This window comes from Microcaecilia unicolor, chromosome 11 (genome assembly GCF_901765095.1).
Source record: "Microcaecilia unicolor chromosome 11, aMicUni1.1, whole genome shotgun sequence".
Taxonomy (NCBI): Eukaryota; Metazoa; Chordata; class Amphibia; order Gymnophiona; family Siphonopidae; genus Microcaecilia; species Microcaecilia unicolor.
In genome coordinates this window covers 124,192,742-124,216,250 of record NC_044041.1, presented here as the reverse complement: position 1 = coordinate 124,216,250, position 23,509 = coordinate 124,192,742, and the positions used below count along the sequence as shown (strand labels likewise).

The following is a 23,509-nucleotide window of genomic DNA, read 5'->3' as shown; positions in this document are numbered from 1 at the left end:
CACTCGCTCTCACTGCCCCGCCCTCGGAGGGAAGGGAAGGCTGCATAGCAACCCGCAAACAAACATTACTCCATCCCGAACAGCCCTGATCCCCTGCCCCCCCTCCAGCCACCCAGCGATTCTCCTCTGTCCCCTGCCCCCCTCCAGCCACCCAGCGATTCTCCACGCTCCCCTGCCCCCCCTCCAGCCACCCAGTGATTCATCTCGCTCTCTTGATTACCTCTGTCGAAGCGGCTGCGTCATTGAAAGCCCTGCCCATCTCCAGCCTTCGAGTTCATTCCCTCAGAGTCCCGCCTTCTGACATCATTTCCTCTTTCCGCGAGGGCGGGACTCTGAGGGAACGAACTCGAAGGGAAGGCTACAGACAGGCAGGGCTTTCAGTGGCACGGCCGCTTCGACATTTTGAAAACGGAGATTTCAAGATTAAAACCAGCATAACGCACAGTTCCTGATCAAGCCGTTTGAGAGTGAAACGGAGGCCCCCCATCGAACTTCAAAGACTACATGCTGGGTGACTGGGTCCTGATTGCTTGACCATAAAAGTTAAGCGCTTCTTTAAATGAAGTTTCATTCGAGCACATTTAGTCTAGCAGTACTTTGCCATTGCCAATCCAGTGCTTCAAAAGCACAAGTAAGAGTTTTTGCCCTATGATAGAAACTAAACACTGTTTTAAACCTAAGACTGAGTGTCATGGGTTTCTGAGGGCTTTTCTCTTTAATAAAAAATATAATTATATATGAGCTACTGTGAAAGTATTAGAGCTAGAGCTTGTATTTTCTTGTACTATCCGGATAGTGCCTTGATGGTCCTGGGTGTAGCCAAAGTTATCTGGTTAGCAAGGATATTCAGCCCACTAAATGGATAACTATCCAGGTAAAAGATTGTCCTAACTTTATCCGATTAGTGGCTTGAATATCATCATCAATCTGCTAGTGCTGCTGGTCAGTACTGAAACCAGATATTCAGCACTGGTTGATATGCGGGTTCCGGCCCTGAATATCCAATTTCATTTTAACTGCAGCAGCCAGTGTTTAAAAAGTGTTGGCTGCTGCAGTTAAATAACAGGAAGTATATGGATAATGCCATATCTGTATCTGTATAGTTCCTGGGCCAAGATGTTGGGGCAGAATGTGAGCAGTAATGCTGAACTATTCACATAACAACAATATCTAGCTCTTCTATATGTAACTATGTGGCTTACTGTAGACCTGCTAAAATCCACAACCCAAAAAAAGGCTTGCGAATTTCACGCCCACACTTAAGTCTCCATATAGCTACCGATGGCCACCATTCTACTACTACTACTACTATAAATCATTTCTATAGCGCTACCAGTCGTGCGCAGCGCTTCACAATTGAACATGAAGAAAAGACAGTCCCTGCTCAAAAGAGCTTACAATCTAAATCAGGACAGACAGACAGGACCAATAAGGATAAGGGTAGGACAGACAGAAGGACACATAGGGAAAGGGACTGTTGAAGAGAGGAAGACAAGATAAAGGTTACGAGCAAGTGACAAGTTAGGAGTTAAAAGCAGCATCAAACAGGTAGGCCTTTAGCCCGGATTTGAAGGCGGCCAGGAATGGAGCTAGACGTAACGGCTCAGGAAGCCTATTTTAGGCATAAAGTGCGGCGAGATAAAAGGATCGGAGTCTGGAGTTAGCGATGGAGGAGAAGGGTGCAATTAGGAGAGATTTGCCTAGTGAACGGAGTTCCTGGGAAGGAGTGTAGGGAGAGATGAAGGTGGAGAGGTAGTGAAGGGCTGCAGAGTGAATGCACTTATACGTCACTAAGAGGAGCTTGAATTTTATACGGAAAAGGATAGAGAGCCAGTGAAGTGACTTCAGGAGAGGGCTGATATGGGCATAATGACTTTGGTGAAATATTAGTCATGCAGCAGAATTTTGAACAGATTGAAGAGGAGAGAGGTGGCTGAATGGAAGACCTGTGAGAAGCAAGTTGCAGTAATCTAAGCGAGAGGTGATGAGAGTGTGGATGAGGGTTCTGATAGAGTGTTCAGAAAGGAGAGGGCGAATTTTGGCGATATTATAAAGGAAGAAATGACAGGTTTTAGCAATCTGTTGAATATGTGTAGAGAAGGAGAGGGAGGAGTCGAAGATGACCCTAAGGTTACGAGCAGATGAGACAGGAAGAATGAGCGTGTTGTCGACAGAAATAGAGAATGGGGGAAGAGGAGAGGTTGGTTTAGGTGGGAAGATAATGAGCTCAGTTTTGGACATATTGAGCTTCAGGTGGCGGTGAGACATCCAGGTAGCAATTCTCCATGTGTATTCGGAGCCACTGCCTATCTGTGTTGTGGTGCTGAATACACATAGATTTTTTTAAGATGCCACAGCAACCCTTTAAAAAATATGGTGACCATTACAATGATACTGGTACTGGTACTGATCTGCTCTAGAAGTCTGACTAGTCTTATAAAGCAACTTCATCATCTTTGACAATAAGACATAATGGGGGCATTCTGGATTTCTTGTGTGTGTCTGCACTGTGATTCCCAGCCTATATCTGCTCAACTTAATCTATTTTTCTTGCCTATTTGTCTACTGCAGAGCACAAACAGATCACAAAGCTCTGGATGTCTTTTTTGTTGTTTTTCCCCACTACACTCCACAGTATCTGATGTCATTAGATGACATTGGATGATATCAGCAGTCTGTATCTGATTGACCTGTGACAAATTCAATCTATTGCTCTGTCCTTTGTTCTTGTTTCTCTCCTTGACAGCTTAGGGACCTTGGGGGCTGGCAGCGACTATGCCGCTTTCATCCATTACCTGGGCATCACCTCCATGGACCTCGCCTACACATATGACCGGGTGAGACATAGCACTACTGCTCTCTGTTAGTCAGTTTCAAACTGTTTGACAAATAACCTCTGCTGGGCTACTGCAAAACTTCCCAAACTACTTACTACTACTACTACTTAACATTTCTAGAGCGCTGCTAGGGTTATGCAGCACTGTATAGTTTAACAAAGAAGGACAGTCCCTGCTCGAAGGAGCTTACAATCTAAAGGACAAAATGTCAAGTTGGGGCAGTCTAGATTTCCTGAATAGAGGTATGGTGGTTAGGTGCTGAAAGCGACATTGAAGAGGTGGGCTTTGAGCAAGGATTTGAAGATGGGCAGGGAGGGGGCCTGGTGAATGGGCTCAGGGAGTTTATTCCAAGCATGGGGTGAGGCGAGGCAGAAAGGGCGGAGTCTGGAGTTGGCGGTGGTGGAGAAGGGTACTGAAAGGAGGGATTCGTCTTGAGAGCGGAGGTTACGGGTAGGAACGTAGGGGGAGATGAGGGTAGAGAGGTAGGGAGGGGCTGCAGATCGAGTGCATTTGTAGGTTAGTAGGAGAAGCTTGAACTGTATGCGGTACCTAATTGGAAGCCAGTGCAGTGACTTGAGGAGAGGGGTGATATGAGTATATCGGACCAGGCAGAAGATAAGACATGCAGCAGAGTTCTGAATGGACTGAAGGGGGGATAGATGGCTAAGTGGGAGGCCAGTGAGGAGTAGGTTGCAGTAGTCAAGGCGAGAGGTAATGAGAGAGTCCTGGGTACCTCACAATGAATATGTATGAGATTAATTTGCATGCACTGGACTCATTCATATTCATTGTCAATAGGCGGAAAAACTTTCTGGCTGTGGGGTACCATTTGCTGTCATTCACAGTTACTCACCCTTCTTCCGGTCATTAACTGGAGGCCATACACCAAGGCTTCTGGAATCATGGGCCCTATCTGTGCAGACTGAGTGGCACATCCTGTATCTGCTGCATACACAGCCTCCTCAGCTATAGTGAACCTGAGGAGCATAAGGCTTGACCCAAGAATAGAACCCAGGCCCTGTCATTGAGTGCCTGGGCCAATCCTGATTAGGTTTGGATTGAAATTCTTAAATGATATTGGGATGAATATTCTTAGGCCTGAAAAAGTGCCTAGGGACTTTAATGTCCAACAAGCAGCCAGGCCCTTAGTTTATGTTTATGGTTTAATAAAACTTAAAATATCACCTTTCAAATAAAAATCAAAGCAGTTCACAATTAAAAACTATTTTTAAAAAAGATAATAAGAAAAGAACTAAAATAATTAACAGGAAAGGGATAGGGAAAATAAAAACACATTTCCAGAAATAGGAAGAAAACGCCCACAAATCTCATCTGGTCTGTCAAGTCAAGCCCCGGCCCTCCCAGGAAATGCTCGAGTAAAGAGGTGGTTCTTTACTAAAGATCTAAATCTGGGCTAAGATTGTTTCGAATGAATCTCTGAGGGAAGGGAATTCCAGAGAGATGGGGCAATAGAGCAAAATGCTGAATGGCGGGTTGATTCCACTCATGATCAGTGAACAGCTGGGGGGGGGGGGGGGGGGTTAGACGATGTGCAGATAGGGAGAGCATTGAGTGGGAAGGAATATGGGGGAAAATAAGGGAGGAGAGAGAGAATGGAATACCTGTGTACAAAACCTTGTTTGCCTATATAAATATCTTATGTTGAATGCGGTGAAAGATGGGTAACTGCTTGAATAGCGGAGTAATGTGATCAAATTTTCAGAGATAGGAAAGGACACAAATTGCTGTATTTTGGACCATTTGGAATTTTTTAAAGAGAAACTTGTGGCAAACCTGCATAGACAATATTGCAACAATCCAGTTTTGAAACTACTAGAGAATATAAAAGGGTGACACATGAGCTATCTTCTAAATAAGGTGGAATGAATGAATAACTGAGTGAAAGCAAGACTGGGTGACTTTAGAAATATGACTTTCAAATATTAAGGAAGAGTCAAGAGTTACGCCAAGATATTTCAGGGAATTGACTTATGTCAGGGGTGAAACATGGAGGATAAGAACTAGAGAATGACATGGGAACAAAGTTTGTCCCCATCCCCACACTGTCCCTGCACACTCAAACTCCACCGTGCTAGTTCCATCACTTGCGATAAAATAGAATTGCTTGCTTTTTCTATGAATGAGATTTTGTACTGTTGTGGGGACAGGATGAGGGTGGGGACAAATTTTGTTCCCATATCATTCTCTAATAGTAACATTAACCAGAGAGCAGGAATGGCCTGTAATCCAAAAGCTACAGTTTTTTCTTGGTTTTGAACAAGACAATTGGTTGCTAGCCAATCAGCTACCAAATCCAAGATTGGTGATATCCAGATTGTACAGATCTTGTTCTGATACCAAAAAAATATCATCTGCATAAATATGAGCCTTGATAGTAAATTACTGACTGAGAGTATATAGTAGAATTGGAAAAGGTACAGCGAAGGGCGACGAAAATGATAGTGGGGATGGGACGACTTTCCTATGAAGAGAGGCTGAGAAGGCTAGGGCTTTTCAGCTTGGAGAAGAGACGGCTGAGGGGAGATATGATAGAAGTGTATAAAATAATGAGTGGAATGGATCGGGTGGATGTGAAGCGACTGTTCACGCTATCCAAAAATACTAGGACTAGAGGGCATGAGTTGAAGCTACAGTGTGGTAAATTTAAAACGAATCGGAGAAAATTTTTCTTCACCCAACGTGTAATTAGACTCTGGAATTCGTTGCCGGAGAACATGGTACGGGCGGTTAGCTTGACGGAGTTTAAAAAGGGGTTAGATAGATTCCTAAAGGACAAGTCCATAGACCGCTATTAAATGGACTTGGAAAAATTCCGCATTTTTAGGTATAACTTGTCTGGAATGTTTTTACTTTTGGGGAGCGTGCCAGGTGCCCTTGACCTGGATTGGCCACTGTCGGTGACAGGATGCTGGGCTAGATGGACCTTTGGTCTTTCCCAGTATGGCACTACTTATGTACTTATGTAGAGTGGCTAAAGGAATAAGAAACAAATTAAATAAAATGGGGGGGGGGGGGGGGGGGGAAGGGACCTTTGTGGAATTCAAAAGATCACACCCTCAGTAGCACTCTGCCCCTTAACGTCGGATTGGGGCATTCATTCAGTGGGGGTTAAAACTCTACCCCAATCACTATTGAAGCATTGAACAAAGTAGTTTTTGGATATAAATGCATATTTATCCATATAAAACTACATTCTGATTATTGCTTTCTGTCATTGCAGGTAAAAATACAGTGTGTACACTTTTGGGCTTATTTTCAAAACAGAAAAACATCCAAAAAGCGGCACAAGCTGGCAGATGGATATTTTTCTTGCAAAAATGTCCAAATTGCTATTTTTTAAACACATTTTTAAGATGTTTTTCTATGCAATTCTTCTGCAGTACGTCCAAAACACAAGGGAGCATGCCAGAGACATTTTAGAGGCAGGATTTGGGAGTTCCCACAATTTGGACGTTTTTCTGTCATAATGGAACAAAGCAAAAAACATCCAGGGCTAAAAGTTGGACATTTTGGTCTGGACCTGTTTCAATAACGACTAAGTCAAAAAAGGGTGCCCTAAATGACCAGCAGGCTTATTTTCAAAGAGATCGCCGGCAATTTTCCGACACAAATCGTGACATCGCCGGCGATCTCCTGAAACCGGCCAAATTGGTATGATTGAAAGCCGATTTTGGCCGGCTTCAACTGCTTTCCATCACAGAGCTGGCGAAATTTCAAGGGGGCATGTCGGTAGGGTAGTGAAGGCGGGATGGGGCGGGATGGGGGCGTGCTCACGAGATGGCCGGCTTCGCCCGATAATGGAAAAAAAAAAGCCAGACGACGAGCATTTCACCGGCTTTACATGGTCCCTTTTTTTTCACGACCAAACTTCAAAAAGGAGCCCCAACTGACCAAATGAGCACCGGAGGGAATCGGGGATGACCTCCCCTTACTCCCCTAGTGGTCACCAATCCCCTCCCACCCAAAAAAAAAAATCCAAGTGCTTGTCAGGGACGCCCTAAATCAAAAGTATTTTTGCTTGGCTTTTTCAGTAGTACCAGTGGAGTTTGAACTGGCCACTTTTGGATTATAAGACCGGTGCTCTAACCACTTGGCCACAGCTCCACTTACATGGGTGTCCCTCCCTTTTGATTATGCCCCTTCAGGTCTCTCTCAGCCAATCACAGACAGGGGTCTCTCTCAGCCAATCACAGCGCATCCCTGACAAACACTTCAATTTTTTTCCACTTTTTTTGAAGCTGACCATCTGTAAACTCGGCGATCTCAACATTTTATCATGCAATACAAAATGTTTATGATACTAACACTTTTCCACTACTCATGATGTATTGTAAGCCACTTTGAGCCTGCAAAGAGGTGGGGTAAGATGGGATACAAATGCAACAAATAAAAAAAATAAACAAATTTGACCTAAATGTTGAGATTTAGCCCCTACTACCAGGGGCATAGCCAGACTTCTGTGGGAGGGGGGTCCAAAGCCCGAGGGGAGGGGGCACATTTTAGCCCTCCCCCGGCATCGCCCCCCCCCCGCCGCCATTGCCGCCCCCCCACATCTTTTCCGACCCCCCTCCCGCCATGAATCCTCCCCTGCCGCCGCCTACCTTCACTTTTGCTGGCGGGGGACCCCACTCCCCGCCAGCCGACGTCCTCTCCGTCCTGCTCCTGCTCTTGTTGCATGCATTGCTGATGTCCTGCACGTTGTACCTGCAGGATGTCAGACTCAGAGAACAGAGTTCTGTTCTCTGAGTCTGACGTCGCATGTACAACGTGCAGGACGTCAGCAATGCATGCAACAGCAGGAGCAGGATGGAGAGGATGTCGGCTGGCGGGGAGTGGGGTCCCCCGCCAGCAAAAGTGAAGGTAGGCAGCGGCGGGGGCGGGTTTGCCAGAAGGGGGGTCCAGGCTGGAATCCATGGGGGCCCAGGCCCCCTCAGGCCCCATGTAGCTACGCCACTGCCTACTACTACTATAAATCACTTCTATAGCGCTACCAGTCGTACGCAGCGCTTTATTATCGAAAGAAAAGATGGCTGGCCATCTCTTTCGATAATACGGTTGGCGGGTTGGCGCCGCCCCTTTGCGGAGTCGGCCCCGAAGATGGCCGGCCATATAGATGGCCGACACCATTCGATTATGCCCCTCCAGATGACCTCTGAAGGGATTAAGGCATGACCCCCTCCCACCCCCCCAAAGATGTAAAAGAAACAGTACATACCAGCCTCTATGACAGCCTCAGATGTTATAGCCAGTCCTATTTGAACAGCAAGCAGGTCCCTGGCATAGCCTAGTGGTCGGTGCAGTGTATTGTAGAGAAGGGAAACCAGGCCCATATCGCACTCTAACTGTTCCACTTGTAGTGTAAAATGTGAACCATCAAAAACCTACTTTACCCACATATAGGTGACATCTGCAGCCTTAAGGGCTATTGTATTTGGGTACAGTAGGTTTTTGGTGGATTTTGGAGGGCTCACTATACAATATGAGGGGATAACAGTGAGATGAGTACCTTGGACCTTTTAAATGAAGTTCTCTGCAGTGCCCCTTAGGGTGCCCCACTGCTCTGCTGGGATGTCTCTGCTGTCAGTATATTAAGAATGCTGGCTCCTCCTACATCCCAATTGCTTGATTTTGTGCATTTTTCACTTGGACTTTTTTTTTTTTTAGAAAATGGTCCAAAAAGATAGACGCACTGAGCACAATGACGTCTAGGAAATGGCCATTTTTGAAACAAAAAGATTGACGTTTTTCTGTTTAGAAAATCGCTATATTTTCCATTTGAATGTTGGACATTTTTAGCAAATTGTCCAAAGTTGGATTTAGAAGTAATATCAAAAATGCCCCTCTTTATCACACGCCATTCACGGTACTATCTAAGCCACATTGAGCCTGCAAAATGTGGGATACAAATGAAATAAATAAATAATGTAGTGTGGACAGGTTAGGGGGAAGCAAAGTACACTTAAAGAACAGAGATTGCATTTTTTAAATTTCTGACCACTTCCTCCCATACAAAGCACATGGCTACTAGGTTCTAACTTTGTGCACAGCGGCCCTCGAATGAGCCTACAGTCAGGTGACCAGATGCAAACCCATTTCCCCCATGTTATCTGTATTCTAACCCCTTCTTAATGTACTGCTTGTCCCCCCTCAGAGCAAGACCTCGGCCCGGATCTACCCTGCATATCACACAGCCTATGACACTTTTGATTATGCTGCCCGGTTCATCGATCCAGGTAACCAAGGGCACCACGTAGGGCGCTCAGTGTGACAGCAGAAGCTCCCTCTCAGCATTAGAACAGTGGTGTAGCCAGAAATGAATTTTTTTTTTGGGGGGGGGGGTGATTAACATGGGTGGACACTAGGCATCCCATTTCTCTGCCTCTCCCTGCTTTTCCTTGTCTTTTCCCTCCCTCCTCCCACCAAAATTAAAATTAAGAAATGCCTTAGCTGGCAGGGATCCCCAAGCCCTGCCAGCTGAAAAAGCTTGATCCAAGTCAGCTGTGCATTCAGTGGCAACACTTTGGTGACCACTTCTATGGGACAGTGAAAGCATTTGCAGTTCTATAGGGGGGCAGGGGAAGGGGGGTTACCTTTATAAAGGAGAAAATAACATATGTAGATTCCTGAACACATTATTTGCGGGAGAGGCTATAAAAACCAGTACCCTCAGTGGGAGACTAATTCTCGAAGGGGAGAGAGGAAAAGGTGCAAAGGGAATTGATTGTAGGGAAGGGGAGAGGAAGGAGTCTCTTAAAATAAAAATTGTATTATACGATATGACTGGTTGTTGGATTGGATTTATGCTGACAAATTGTTTAGAAAAATGTTTACTTATTGCACTCTTTAATAAACTGAACAGTTGTGATTATCCCACAATAGACATCATACTTATCATACATTTCATGATGGCACAACTGGGTTACTTACTGGAGGCTCACAGATTTAATTCCTTCATCTATGCTGATGATGTCACCATTTATACCCCCTCCAAAAGGGAATTACTAGAAATTATACATGAGATGAAAACCAGGTTAGATCTGATGGAATCTTGGGCATCCAGTTTCAAACTCAAATTAAATCAGGAAAAGATTAAATTCGGGAAAAGACTAAATTCTTCATACTTACCAACCCCTATCAACCCATTTCATAAAAAAAACATCATTATTGACAACACAACATATGCCTTAGATCAATCAATGAAAATCCTGGGCATCACTATTGACCAGCATTTATCATTCGAAGCTCCGGTCTCAAAGGTGGTCTTGAGCAACTTCCATACACTATGGAAGCTAAGAAGGTTGCGTCCTTCGTACTATCACCCAATCTCTTGTACTATCTAAATTTAATTATTGTAATGCCATATATGTGGGTATTAAAATCTCCCTCCTTAAAAATTACAAACAGTACAAAATACCGCTGCCCACCTTGTATGCAGTGCTCCTCGCTTTGAGAAGGCTTCCCCTCGCTTGTTAAAACTTCACTGGCTTCCCATAAATGCCAGGATCACCTTTAAAATATACGTGACTGTTTACCAAAGTCATATATGATTTATCACCCTCATACATGCAACAATTGATTTACTTTCACATAATATAGTGAAAACATCTAGAGAATACCTCACTCTCCATTATTTATTACATTTGTACCCCACACTTTTCCCACTCATGGCAGGCTCAATGTGGCTTACATGGGGCAATGGAGGGTTAAGTGACTTCCCCAGAGTCACAAGCAATTGCCTGTGGCGGAAGTGGGAATTGAACTCAGTTCCTCAGAACCAAAGTCCACCACCCTAACCACTAGACCACTCCTCCACTGCAACTGCAAATCTCTTTCTTACAAATCAATCCTTGTTGCAGGCTCCACGTGTCAGCGTACCAAACTTTAGAATTCCATACCCAAACAATTAAGGTTCTTAAAAGATTATCTGAGATTCTGTAAAATACTAAAGGCTTTTCTTTTAAGTACATATCTTATCAAAAGACAATAAACTAATGTTGCCGCCTCTCTTATTTGTTTCAACATAACCAATACTCTAGCCTAGCTTCATGACAAATTATTCCTAATGTGTTAAAATGTTATATAATTAATTATCAGACTGTATTATGTTATTGATGTTTCTCTTGAATGTAATTGAACCTGAGCTTGTTCGGGATAATGTGGGATACAAATGTCATAATAATAATAATACTTTAAATATTAAACTTCAGGATCAATATTCAAAGCAATTTAACCGTCCAGAAATGGATCCAGGCTGGTTAAATTGCTTGTGCAAGGTTATCTGCTGATATTCAACGGAACTTAAACATGTACCCCCTAATTCTATAAAAGTTGTCAAAAATTGTGCGCACAATTTAATTGAATTACAAGCTAATTAGCACCAATAATTGGCTTTTTAACAAGCAATTATTGGCATTAATTAGATTTAATTAGAATTTACATGTGTAAATTTAGGTGCAGAATCCTCGCCTAAATTTTATGTGTGAACCAAAAAAAGGGGCGTGGAAATGAGAAGGTCATGGGTGGAATGGGGGCATTCCTAGCATTTATGCACATTGTTATCGAATAACGGGGATACACACCTAATGTAGGCTTGTACATTTGCACCATGTTTCCATTGGTGCAAATGGTCGTGCCTAAAGTTAAGCATGATTCCCAAGCATAAGCGTATTCTGTAAACCATGCCTAACTTTAAGCATCGCTTATAGAATAGTGCTTTTTTTCAGTGCCAATTATTGTGGCGCCACATAGAATCTAGCACTTAGTGCTGCTGAATATCACCAGAGACTGCTACACTGAAAGGTGGTTATTTTGTGGGCGGTCCAGGAGCAGAGTTGGCACTTACGCAGTTAAGTGCCAATATTCAGCATTAGGGGGTATTTTACAAAGCGGCAGTAAGCCCAGCGTGGGCTTACTGCACACTAAAATGGAACTACCGCTGGCCCAACACCATTTTTGGAGCTCTGGGAAAATGTTTTTCCCTAGCATGGTGCTAACCCAGCGGTAATGGGGAATCACCATGTGCTGTCTGGTTACCGCTGGGTTACTGTGGGAGTTTTTACCACCACCTCAATGAGTGGTGGTGAGAGCTCCCTGCTGGATGGCTACACGGTAAGAGTTAACTTACCACGTGGCAATTTTGGGGGGGGGGGACAATTTACCAGCTGCGGTAAAAAGGGCCCTGGCACACGAGAAAACACAGGGTCAAACCAAGCAGATCCACTCTGATTTTGGATCCAGTTTTGTGAGCACCTGCAAGGAGCTGAAAATTAACCTGAGAAGATCAGTGGTCCTACCATTGAAAGCACCTGAGCGACCAGCACTGCACCTGGGTATTTAACCCGCCCCATGCTTCACATATGAGAGGAGTTTGAGAGTGCATGATTGGAATCACTCGCTGCATCCTTGATGCTATGCTATCATAAACAGGGGCTAACCACCTCACCTATGAGGTTCAGACCATACTCCTGGCAGAAACATCTGCCATCATCAATGTGAGACCTCTGATCCCAGTGTCCTCTGACCCAGAGTCACCTTTGATCCTGACTCCAGCCACACTCCTAACATAAAAGACAGGTGTGGCCTCCAAGTCCACCTGGAGACTTTAACAAGAAAGATCTCTGCAGACAGCAATGGAGATGACTCCAAATCCTTGCTAACACCTTCTGGAGCCACTGGAAGCGAAAGTACCTCCAGACTCTGAGCCTTCAGACCCACAACAAGTGGCAGACCAGTAAAGCTAACATCCATGAAGGCGACCTTGTCTTACTCAAGGATAACCAGACTCAACGCAATGATTGACCTCTGGCATTGGTCACCAAATCCATTCCCAGTGAAGAAGGAAATGTCCGAAAGGTTAAAGTCAGAACTGTGAAACAAGGAACAGCAAAAAACTTCCTCAGACCCATCACTGAGATCGTGCACCTTGTGCCACATGAAGAAGCATAAGCACTGCGAACCGCAAATCACCCGTGAAGTTCAGAGACACAGAGACTCTCTCTCTTTTTGTGTTGTCTAGTATTGTTGTTCTGTCTCTCATTTCAGCTTCTGCGTGATGAAGAAGATGACTCCATAGCCAATAGACAGCCTAAATGCACATAATGGACTCTGCATGCTATTAATGAGATAAATTGTAATAATAATAACATAGTAACATAGTAACATAGTAACATAGTAGATGACGGCAGAAAAAGACCTGCACGGTCTATCTAGTCTGCCCAACAAGATAACTCATATGTGCTACTTTTTGCGTATACCCTACTTTGATTTGTACCTGTGCTCTTCAGGGCACAGACTGTATAAGTCTGCCCAGCACTATCCCTGCCTCCCAACCACCAGCCCTGCTTCCCAACCACCGGCTCTGCCACAGACCGTATAAGTGTGCCCAGCACAGTGGTATCTACCGATACCAGGCAGGGAGTGTTCTATCCCCCAACAGCCTTACACTAGTTTATAGTGTGGCCCTTAAATGTGTTTAATGCCTTTACTGTTATTCTCACTTCTAAGGATTTTTATTGCTGCAGTCCTCACTGCAAAGATATATGAACAATGCATCGTGTGAAATGTAGTCTCACATGTACAGCAGCCACCCCTGCTTGTTTGTATAAAGTTTGTTACTAGTAGTCTATTCTCCTGCAAAGACCTCCTCCTTTTCTCACCCAAGCTTGCCTCCTTTGTGTACCTGCTATCATTTCCTGATTATTCTTACTATCGCTGTCCTTTTGGGTCAACTAGGGTATGACCTTTCTCTTCAATCAAGGACTGCCCTCTGGGATCACCTCTGTTACCTGATAGCAGGTTCTGTCTCTAATGGTCCATTTACCTCCCCCTCTCTAGGCTTGTGTGGGGCTTTTTCTGATCTCCCTATCTCCACGAGGCACATTCTTCATCTTGCTACCACAGCACTCGTCTTTCTGTTCCCCTGAAGAAAACTCATCTTTTCACCTCGTTCATTCTTTCTCATAAGATATTGCACAAATCCAGCACATCTCTGAACTGCTTCCATCTATTTAATCACCCTCCCATCTCTATAACAAGCTTCCTTTCTTCAGATTTCTACCTCCATCCACCCTTGCAGTTCTCAAAACTATGAAGCCTCTTGTCTTGGGGCATGAACTTCTAAACATCTACTGACTGTGAGTAAACTATCTACATTTATTCTATAAAGTACATTTCAGAAAAAGAAAAAAGACTTCTGGGTGTGCTGAAGTGCCGAGGTTACACTTCTTGGATAATAAAGCCTTAAGAAAATGACCCTTTAAGAGGCCTTGACACTGCTTTTAGATAGTTTGCTTTTCGCTAGCGCTGACATGGCTACTGGAAGTCAGGGTTATAGGCCAGTCAAGGCCTTATAATCCTCAGTTCCCTGGTTTCTCTTGCAGGGTTCACCAGCCACCAGACGGTTGCTCGCACAGCTGGAAATATCTTGTTACGATTGGCAGACAGCCTGATAATCCCACTGGATCTGGTAGACTATGGGGAGACACTTGAACACTTCTACAACTCAGCAGAGACTGAGCTTGGACCTATTCTGGCACAGCAAAATATCTCTCTTGGTAAGAGACCAGAAAAGCATCATTCAGCTTCCATTCCCTATAGCCATGGGAAGTCAGTTCTTTATTCGTAATAAATTGGAAGTTAATTGGACTTTTTCAGTAGAGCAGGTATTTTCCTGTTACTGGAGGTCTTACAATCTAACCAGCCAATATTCTGCTGGGGCGGTCAGCGTTATTTTAAACACTGACCTCAGTGGGCAGAATTAGGCCCTGATATTCAAAGCCAGGCCATGTCCGAGCACTGGCATTGAATATTCAGACACAAAGAGAAAACAAAAAGCACATGGGCCTCAGAAATTAGTGTGAAGAGCAGTCTTTATTAGGATTCCGAACAGGCCATGTTTTGGCAATTCCTACTTCAGGGGTCAGCTGTGATTGATACTTCAAAAGGTTCAATGACTATAACCCAATTGTTGTTCAATGTAAAGAGAAATGAATTATTAAAACACATAAAATGAGTTGAAGATGATGTGCTTAAGAACAGTTTTTCAGCAAGTAAATCCTCTTTATGCAGACAGCACCCACCTTGCGGGCCCGGCTGCAAGGAAAGGAGGTGGAGGCGGTGGCAGACCTGGGTTCCTCCTCTTCTTATTGGTGGCCATTCAGCTTCCTGTGTGATGCGGGACTATACATCATCAAGATCCACTGGCATGTGCTGGCCGCTGAATCTTATCCAGATCCCAGCCAATATTCAGTTGGGACTTGCATAAAACAGACCCTGGCTGAATATTGGCGAGGACCCACATAAGGGATGGGTATGTGCCTTCGACCCCTCCGAATAACCACTCTCCCTCGAGACAAGAAGAGCCCCTGACCAAGCCCTCACCCCCTTCCACACCTGTAGGCTTCCCCGGGCGTACCTTTGATGGCCCTGGTGGTCTAGAGGAACCTAAAGGCAGGAGAAATGCCCTAGAAGCATTGGAGCCGACTCTGTGGGTGCTGTGGATGCTTGAGCACCCCCAACATTGAGAAAATTCCTTGTATGTGTCAAGGGAGGGGTCATTTCCATTGGGCTTAGCACCCCCAATAATTTTGAAAAGTTGGCTCCTATGCCTAGAAGTGGTCACAGTTGCAAGAGATGTGGCACTCCTGGTACAGGAAGGGCTCAGTCATGCCTGGCTGTTTTGGAAGAAGCGGCCCTGAGTTGTTAAGGTAGGGCATTCATCAGTGCTGCAGGTTAAGGAGCCAGCAGTGCATGCATGCTTAATCATGCATGTGCATTTACTCAGTGACCAACATAGAAGTGCAGTCTATGCTACCAGAGGCCCTCAAAAAGGTAAAGAGAGGCTCTGGAGTACCTGTAGCAGGAGTGGACAGCTTATTGAAGTGATCAGGTGCTCTGATAAGGTTCAAGTGTCTATGGGGCTTAACCTAGAAGTAAATTCTCTGCTATGCAGGGAGCAGCAGCTGTGCTCCTGCTTGGGAAAGAAAAAAAAAAGAATGTGATCACTACCCTCGCAAGTATTGAAAAGGGCTGGGGTTCTGAAATGCTATCGTGAGCATCAGGTAAGCGCAGCTCCATGAAAGAACCTCTAGCCAAGAATTTGGGAGACATTGACAAGTGCGTGCAACATGAATTAGCATGAGATGTGCTCATGATGGTTCCTAGCTGCAGGAAGTACCTGAAGATTCTTTTCTGTTAGAAATCATTAGTTAGAGTTGGTATTTATCAGGGAATGGATGTGTATGAGTGTGCTGTGAGTTGAATGTAGATTTTGAGAGAAATTGAGTAAATAGTTATATAAATTGTGTTGTGAGAGGTGTGGGATGGAAGTGAGACTCTGAATATGAGTTTTTCTGAAAACTTTTATAGTTTTATTAACTCTTAGAAACAGGAGTTGAGAGAAAGGAAGTTAAATATATGAGGTGAACCGGTGATAAGGAAATTTAAAAGAAGCATAATGTTAAAAAATGACAGGACCAGAGCTAAAAAAAAGATGGGTGATTGCATATAGGAGAGATAAAGTACGGAGAAGACCTGACACATAGATATAGCCTTACTGGGTCAGATCAGTGGTCCATCTAGCTCAGTATTCTGTTTCCAACAGTGGCCAATCCTGGCAGAAACCTAAATAGTAGCAACATTCCATGCAGAAATTTAAAGCTCTTGTAAGAACTGAGCATTGGGATGCCTGCTATAAAAGAAAATAGCCTATATATATTAAAAAAATTGAATTTAATGTCTTGTCAGACCATGATGTACAGCTTCTAACACTGTTAAGCTGTCAGCCTGAGCTGAACACTGACAAGATGCAGTGACTGACATCTGCTTGAAGTACACGTGAAAGAGATTGAGATTTAAGTACATGATGAATTTCTGAGTGAATAAAGAATAGAAGTTAAAGTTTAATAGTGACCTTGGAAATTCAAGAAAGAATGCTTTCAGTTCCATTCAATGCTGTTTATGTATTAGTGAGGTAAGAATTAAAGTATTGAATGTGGAAGCTGCTCAGAACTTCTGAAATGCTATTAAAAAAGGATCAGCTATAAATTAATTCTCCATAATGTTATGTGAGAAGCTCCTTAATAATTTTTATAAAAAACCCTTCAAAGTCCTGATTTGAATGGTAAAAGAGAAAGTGCTTTGTGTATATGAATGGGTTGAAATGCCTGTCGCCAGAAGGGAGAATAAGCTGGGTTGGGGTAGCTAGGTTCTAAAACAATAATTCTTTGATTTAAGGGTAGCTAAAAATACAAATAGAATTGTGAAAAGAAAAAGGACAGACTGAAAAGGTGCACATAGTAGGGAGATAGGATTTTCCTTCATTTCTTTTGGTAAAAGCAGTGAATAGAGTAAAAGAAGAAAAGAGAGAGAGAGAGAGAGCACCTACTTACCTAAAAAATGCCCTTGAGAGAACTCCAACCAACGCCCAATGTCAAGAAAGTCCTGGGAAGAAGAAATTCAGATAAGTAACTGAAGGGTCAATGCAGAAAGCTACTGTGGGCTGCAGCATGAAGTTAATGAGCAGTTTACCTGCTTGTTAATAGCTGCTGCATGTTAAAAGGGTTTCTATGCTGAGGTTTACTCCTGCAGGAGACATCAGTGCAAAGCACATTAAAATACATGCTAAAGAGCCTATTAGCCACCCCGCAGCAATGCAGGGCTGTGCGCTGATGTCTGCCACCAGGGCTCAACACCAGAAACCAGGGACAGACTGACAGTGATCTGGGCCCCCCGAGTACCTATCAAAAGTGATTAAACTAGATAGAAGTTAGGGGAGAGTGGGCTCCTTACTGTTATGGGCCCACAAGCACCTACCACCAGATCTGAGACGCTGTAGAACCCCCATAATGCTGCACATCTTTTCCCTCAGGGCCTCTGAAAACTGCAATTGATCGATTTAATTCTGCTGCCAAGGCTCTGAACCAGCAAATAGATCAACTGAAGAAAGAGGTCAACCCAAGGTGAGTGTCCTATGAGAATGTCAAGCATCATCCTGGCCTTCTTGGAGAAGTCTTCACTGGACCGGGATACCCCATCTGTTGATTTTACTCATTTTCACTGACCCCGTGTCTCTCTCGTTCCTGAACTCATTTACCCTCTCTGTCCCCTCTGCCTCCTCATAGCCCTCTACATGTACGGATGCTGAATGATCAGCTGATGCTGTTAGAAAGAGCCTTCCTGGATCCACGGGCCTTTCCAGACAAGTATTACTACAGGTACTCACATCCCTATTGCCCCCTAGTGCTGATTTCTCTCCCCATACCTTCCACTTCTCAGGAAGTCTGTGTCCAAGAAAGTTCTTAATCTTTTTCTGTCTTTATGTTTGTATGTCTGACTCCCAGCCTCCTTCTGTCACACACATGTGCTCCGTCTTTCTGCCATACTCATTCTCACCACTACACACACTCACTCACTCACTCTGTTATCACACATTTTCGCTTTCTTTCTTATGTTTTCTATTCCCTTTTGTCACACACACTTTTTAGAATTTCTGTTTTTTTCTCACACTGTCTCTCATTGCTCCCTCAGCCATGTCATCTGGGCATCGAAGAGCTCTGGCATTGCCACTTTCCCTGGTCTTGCTGATGCCTATGCAAAGGCCATCAGCAATAGCTCACTGGGCTGGGACAATGTGAGCAAACACTTGACCATTGCTGTCCAGGCCATTGGAAATGCTGCAGCCACATTGGAGATCGTCATCTAGAGCACAGAATTCTGTGAGAGAAAGCCCAGTGGGCCAAGGGTCCTTTGGCCTTTTCCCTAGTTTTGCTTATGGCATCCAGATCAATGATGTTGTTCTGCCCCTATAATCACGGAGGCAGGGTGCTTGTTGTTTATATGTGTTTTGTGCTCTTTAAGTAGGATAGGACTGCAAAGTGATGTAACTGTAGTGATAGGCTCTTCCTGACCACTTGCCCCTCTTCCCTAGGCCTTCTGGGACTTTTCCTATTGGCTGGCCTCTTGTCCCTGTGTATGTGAGCTGTAGTTCGCCCCCTTTTTTCCATTTTGGGGTTGAGTGTGTCTGCAGCATGGTTTTCTGAGAACTGTAAGCTGACTTTGCTATACCTGTTGCATACTTCCCTTTCAAGTTACTGTAAATGATCAGGTTTTTACCAGTTTAAAAGTATTTACGAGCATCCACTCTTCAATCAGTATTGAAAGCCACAGCAGCTTATCTCTGCAGTGAGAGACATGGTGAGCTGGTGGGAACAGACTCCCAGTTCTGCAAGGCAGAGACTCTTGTTCAACATTCCAAAACTGTAAATTATTTTCCTTTGTTTGAATTTGCATTAAAGAAGATTTGGTTCAAGGGTCCTGAGTCTTCACAGTTATGTTCTATACTCTGGTTAACTGCATGCTAATCTCCTGAATAGAGAGAGCCTACCAGGAGACAGATCAGAACATGTGATAAACAAAGATGAGACAGGCTGAACATTCTCATCTGTTTTCACTCGGCAGTAATTTTATTTTAAAAAATCCTAGCAGATGCCAGTTACAAAGTGATATGACTTTTTGACCAACTTAAAAAAATTGGGTCAAATATTTTATGTTAGAATTCCTCTATTTTCATCTTATAATGTGAAAAAAGACCTAAGGGGTTAATATTCAGCGGGTGGGGGGGGTCAGCTATCAGCATTATGCCCGAAAATTCAATGCTGGGCCATGTCTGAGCACCGACATTGAATATCCAGTTATATGCGGTCGGCTATTGTTTATCTGGTGGTGTGTTATTAACTTCCTAAGTTAAACCAAAGCTATTGGCACTTAACTACCTAAGTGCCAACTCTGTCCCCCAAACCAGGGGTGTAGCCAGACTTCGGCAGGATGGGGGTCCAGAGCCCGAGGTGAGGGGGCACATTTTAGCTCCCCCCCCAGGTGCCGCCAACCCCCGTGCCACTTTTGACCCTTCCCCGGCACCCCTCCCCTTTTGATCCCCCCTTCCCGCCGCTGTCAACCCTCCCCAGCCATCCTGGAACATGCAGGACATCAGGACTCACACAGAAACAGAATCCTTCCATCCATCCAGATCAGCTGCAGCACAGGTACCTGATGGCGGCGGCGGTGGTGGCGGTGGCGGGGGGAAGAGGGGTCGAAAGGATCGGTGGCAGGGGGGCCAGGGCCAAATCTGGGGGGGCCATACCCCCGTGGCCCAACGTAGCTAAGCCCCTGCCCCAAACTGCTCTCAAAATCACCAGCTGTGGCTTTAGCGGTTAGTATTGATAGGCAACATCACTAACTGGTTAAGTGCTGCTCAGCGGACAGCCCCACACAAATGATTTAACCAGGCAGGAACCTTTCCTACCCGGTTAAATCGCTTTGAATATCAACCCCTAAACCTTTACTAATGTCCATGCTCACTTTTCTTTTTTGTGATTTAAGCAGTGGGACATTTTTGTTTGGCTACCAAAATATTTCATGTGACTGATATAAAACAAATTGAACCTAACCAAGTTCCTGGGTCCTTGGTGGTTTTCTCTCTGCACATGTTTGGGTGGTGGATTAGGAGGAGCAGGCTGAAAATATTATATATAGTAGAAAAATGTACACATGACATATGCACACATGTATATAATATATATACATTTCTTACAAATATACATGTAATGAGACTATTCTGGCTCTGTCCATTTGCTCTGGATATGTGATCTTCTTTAACAGAGAAGCTGGTGCAGGGACATTTCTGGTGTTCTGAGCTTGTACTGTTAGAGGAAGACACTAGCAATTGACTGTCTGCCAGTCCTTCAATGCCTTATGATGAGAACTGGCCCAAGAATATTTTATGCCCTCCTCTGGGCCAGCTCATGGTCCTAATCCCCCTGTAGTTCAGTATCACCTCTTCCCTTCCCTAATTCTTCCATAGTCCAGCATCCCCTTTCTGGACTTGTGTTTTTCTAAGGTTGTAGATGGCTATTATACACGCAGCTTATCTGCATGTATGAAGCCGTCTTTGGCATGCGCAGAGTAGCCATCCATAATGCTTGGCTGCTCTGCACTGGCTTTCCCTCCTTAGGAAGGAAATCGTGTACAAATGAGCTAACAGCGAGCAGCTCATTTGCATGCAATTTCCTTCATGCATGCCCGTTCCTTTCCGAATCACTAAGAGATCAGTAAGGGAAGGGCTTTTTCAGTTCAGTTAGTGCATCTAGCTGAAGGTAAGGGAGCTATGTACCTGGGAGCAATTTGTGAAGTCCACTGCAGTGCCCCCTAGGGTGCCCGGTTGGTGCTCTGGCATGTCAGGGGGACCAGTGCACTACGAATGCTGGATCCTCCCATGACCAAATGGCTTGGATATGGTCGTTTCTGAGATGGGCGTCCTCGTTTTCCATTATCACTGAAAATCAGAAACGACCAAGTCCTGCGGACGACCATCTCTAAGGTCGACCTAAATTTGCTGATTTGGGCGTCCCCGACCGTATTATCAAAACGAAAGGTGGACGCCCATCTTGTTTCGATAATACAGGTTTCCCTGCCCCTTGCTGGAGCCGTCCTGCGAGGACGTCCCCAGGAAAACTTGGGCGTCCCTTTCGATTATGCCCCTCCACATGGTGTCTCTGCCAAGGAATTCTCTCACATCAGGTGTATGGGAAAAGCTTGTAGAGATTTATGATCTGGAGGCCCAGTTGGCAGTGCCCCTCAAATATTACCACACTAAACTAAGAGAAGATGTGCTGGCAGTGGCGTATGGGTCCCTGGCGCAGGGATGGTCCTTAGAATTGGGGTGCCACGTCCGAGATACACATTTGCAAACTTGTCTACTGCGAAGCTATACAATTTTCGGGAGTGTGGATGTGTAGGAATTGCAATACAAATTTGTTATGCACCTTTACATATCCCCACATAGAGCATTTAAAGCTACAATTCAGCCCAGTGACGATTGTCCGAAGTGCTCTAGGGTGGGACCTCATTTGGGGCATATATTTTGGCACTGCCCCTCGGTGTTAACTTTCTGGTCCCTGGTATGATCCCATGTCTCTCGGATGTGGAATGTCCCTTGGAGGAGTGCCCCCACACTGTTGTTTACATAAGTAATGCCAAACTGGGAAAAGACCAAAGGTCCATCGAGCCCAGCATCCTGTCCCCGACAGCGGCCAATCCAGGTCAAGAGCACCTGGCAAGCTACCCAAACCTACAAACATTTTATACAAGTTATTCCTGAAATTGTGGATTTTTCCCAAGTCCATTTAGTAGCGGTCTATGGACTTGTCCTTTAGGAAACTGTCCAACCGTCCAACCCCTTTTTAAACTCTGCCAAGCTAACCGGTATTTAATATGCCGGGACCACCCAGAGCAGGCCTGAAAGACTTTCTAAGGCATGCGGTGATGATGGGGAAAAAAACGATACTCAAAACATGGTTGCAATCAGACAGCCCCTCTATCCAACTTTGGAGGTCATATATGATTACATTAAGCACTATGGAGCGCAGGATGGTCCCAGACCTTGCCTAACGTAAGGGAGATAGATTTCTGCAGTGTTGGTCTCCTTTTTGTGACACCTTGACTCTATTTGCTGGCAGCAGGGTACTTAACAGTTGACTAGGCATTAGAGATGTTATCATTAATTGAACGGGGGGGGGGGGGGGGGGTGGAGGGGTGGAGGGGGGAGGGAACTGAAAAGGAAGGGGGAGAGTTGGGGGGGAAAAGTAAAAAGTAAGATGGAAAACTGCATCTTTGGAGCTTTGACACTCTGTTAAAAATATTAAGTTCATGGTAGAAATTGAATTGTCGTATTAGCACTATTGTTTATTGTACAATTTGTCATCAATAAACCATACTAAAAAAAAAAAAAGCACATCTGATTGGGAGAATCAACACTACAAACAATACCAATAGTGCTGCCTCCAGAAGCAGTTTACAGCGCTGGACAGCATTCCACATCTTTGCTTAACCTCACTGCAATATCTGCCTCTAGGCCATAACTGAAGACACTACAAGAAATAATACAACCACAGTCACGCGCCACAACACAAAAGAAGTCAAAATGAACACTTTAAAACATAGCATGATCTTATGCTTTTGATCAGTTATTTCCTTGTGAAAGATTTGTTCACAGACTGGCCCATACTTTGATGCTGAAGCCCCACCATCCCTGTGTAGCAGTGGTGTAGCCAAGGGTGGGCCCAGGCCCACCCAGTAGCAGCACACCTATGATGTAGTTGGCAGGGATCTCCAAGCCCCACCAGATGGAAACTCCCAACAACTGTCCCTCCTGCATACCTTGTAAATAGCAGATCTTCACCTGCAGTGAGCAGCGACTGATACATACTGCTCGCACCGGCCCCACAGCCTTTCCTCTGATGTATTCCCGCCTATGCGGAAACAGGAAGTTGCATCAGAGGGAAGGCTGTGGGGCCAACATGAGCAGTGTATATTAGTTGCTGCTCGCTGCCGGTGAAAATCTGATATTTAAAAGGTATGCAGGGGAGGGGGGATTTTTGAGAGACAATATGTCATGTAGGTGAGAGAGGGAGAGACCAAATCACTTGTGGGACAAGGTGGAGTTCTTCTGCCCACCCATCTTGGACCCAGCCCTGCCCAAATTTGGGTGTCTGGCTATGCCCCTACTGTGTAGAAAAGCCTATAAAGGCCCTAATGAGAGTTGAACTCATGACCCCTGGTTTAGGAAACCAGAGCTCTTACCACTGAGCTACAGAGCC

At 44.7% G+C, this 23,509-nt stretch overlaps 1 protein-coding gene and 1 non-coding gene across 2 annotated transcripts in view; one reads left to right on the top strand and one right to left on the bottom strand.

Annotated features, from left to right (window-relative positions):
* NAALADL1 (N-acetylated alpha-linked acidic dipeptidase like 1) overlaps nucleotides 1-19,082 on the top strand; it is a 78,015-nt gene extending 58,933 nt beyond the window's left edge. Inside the window, exons 14-19 of the mRNA XM_030218922.1 lie at nucleotides 2,747-2,837; nucleotides 9,010-9,091; nucleotides 14,237-14,410; nucleotides 17,725-17,815; nucleotides 17,978-18,070; nucleotides 18,384-19,082. Of these exons, the coding sequence (XP_030074782.1) occupies nucleotides 2,747-2,837; nucleotides 9,010-9,091; nucleotides 14,237-14,410; nucleotides 17,725-17,815; nucleotides 17,978-18,070; nucleotides 18,384-18,558 (706 nt within the window). The 3' untranslated portion in view covers nucleotides 18,559-19,082. The remainder of the gene's footprint in view (nucleotides 1-2,746; nucleotides 2,838-9,009; nucleotides 9,092-14,236; nucleotides 14,411-17,724; nucleotides 17,816-17,977; nucleotides 18,071-18,383) is intronic.
* A 4,354-nt stretch (nucleotides 19,083-23,436) lies between these two features.
* On the bottom strand, nucleotides 23,437-23,509 carry TRNAR-CCU. The gene has a single exon. It is a non-coding gene; the product is annotated as a tRNA-Arg (tRNA).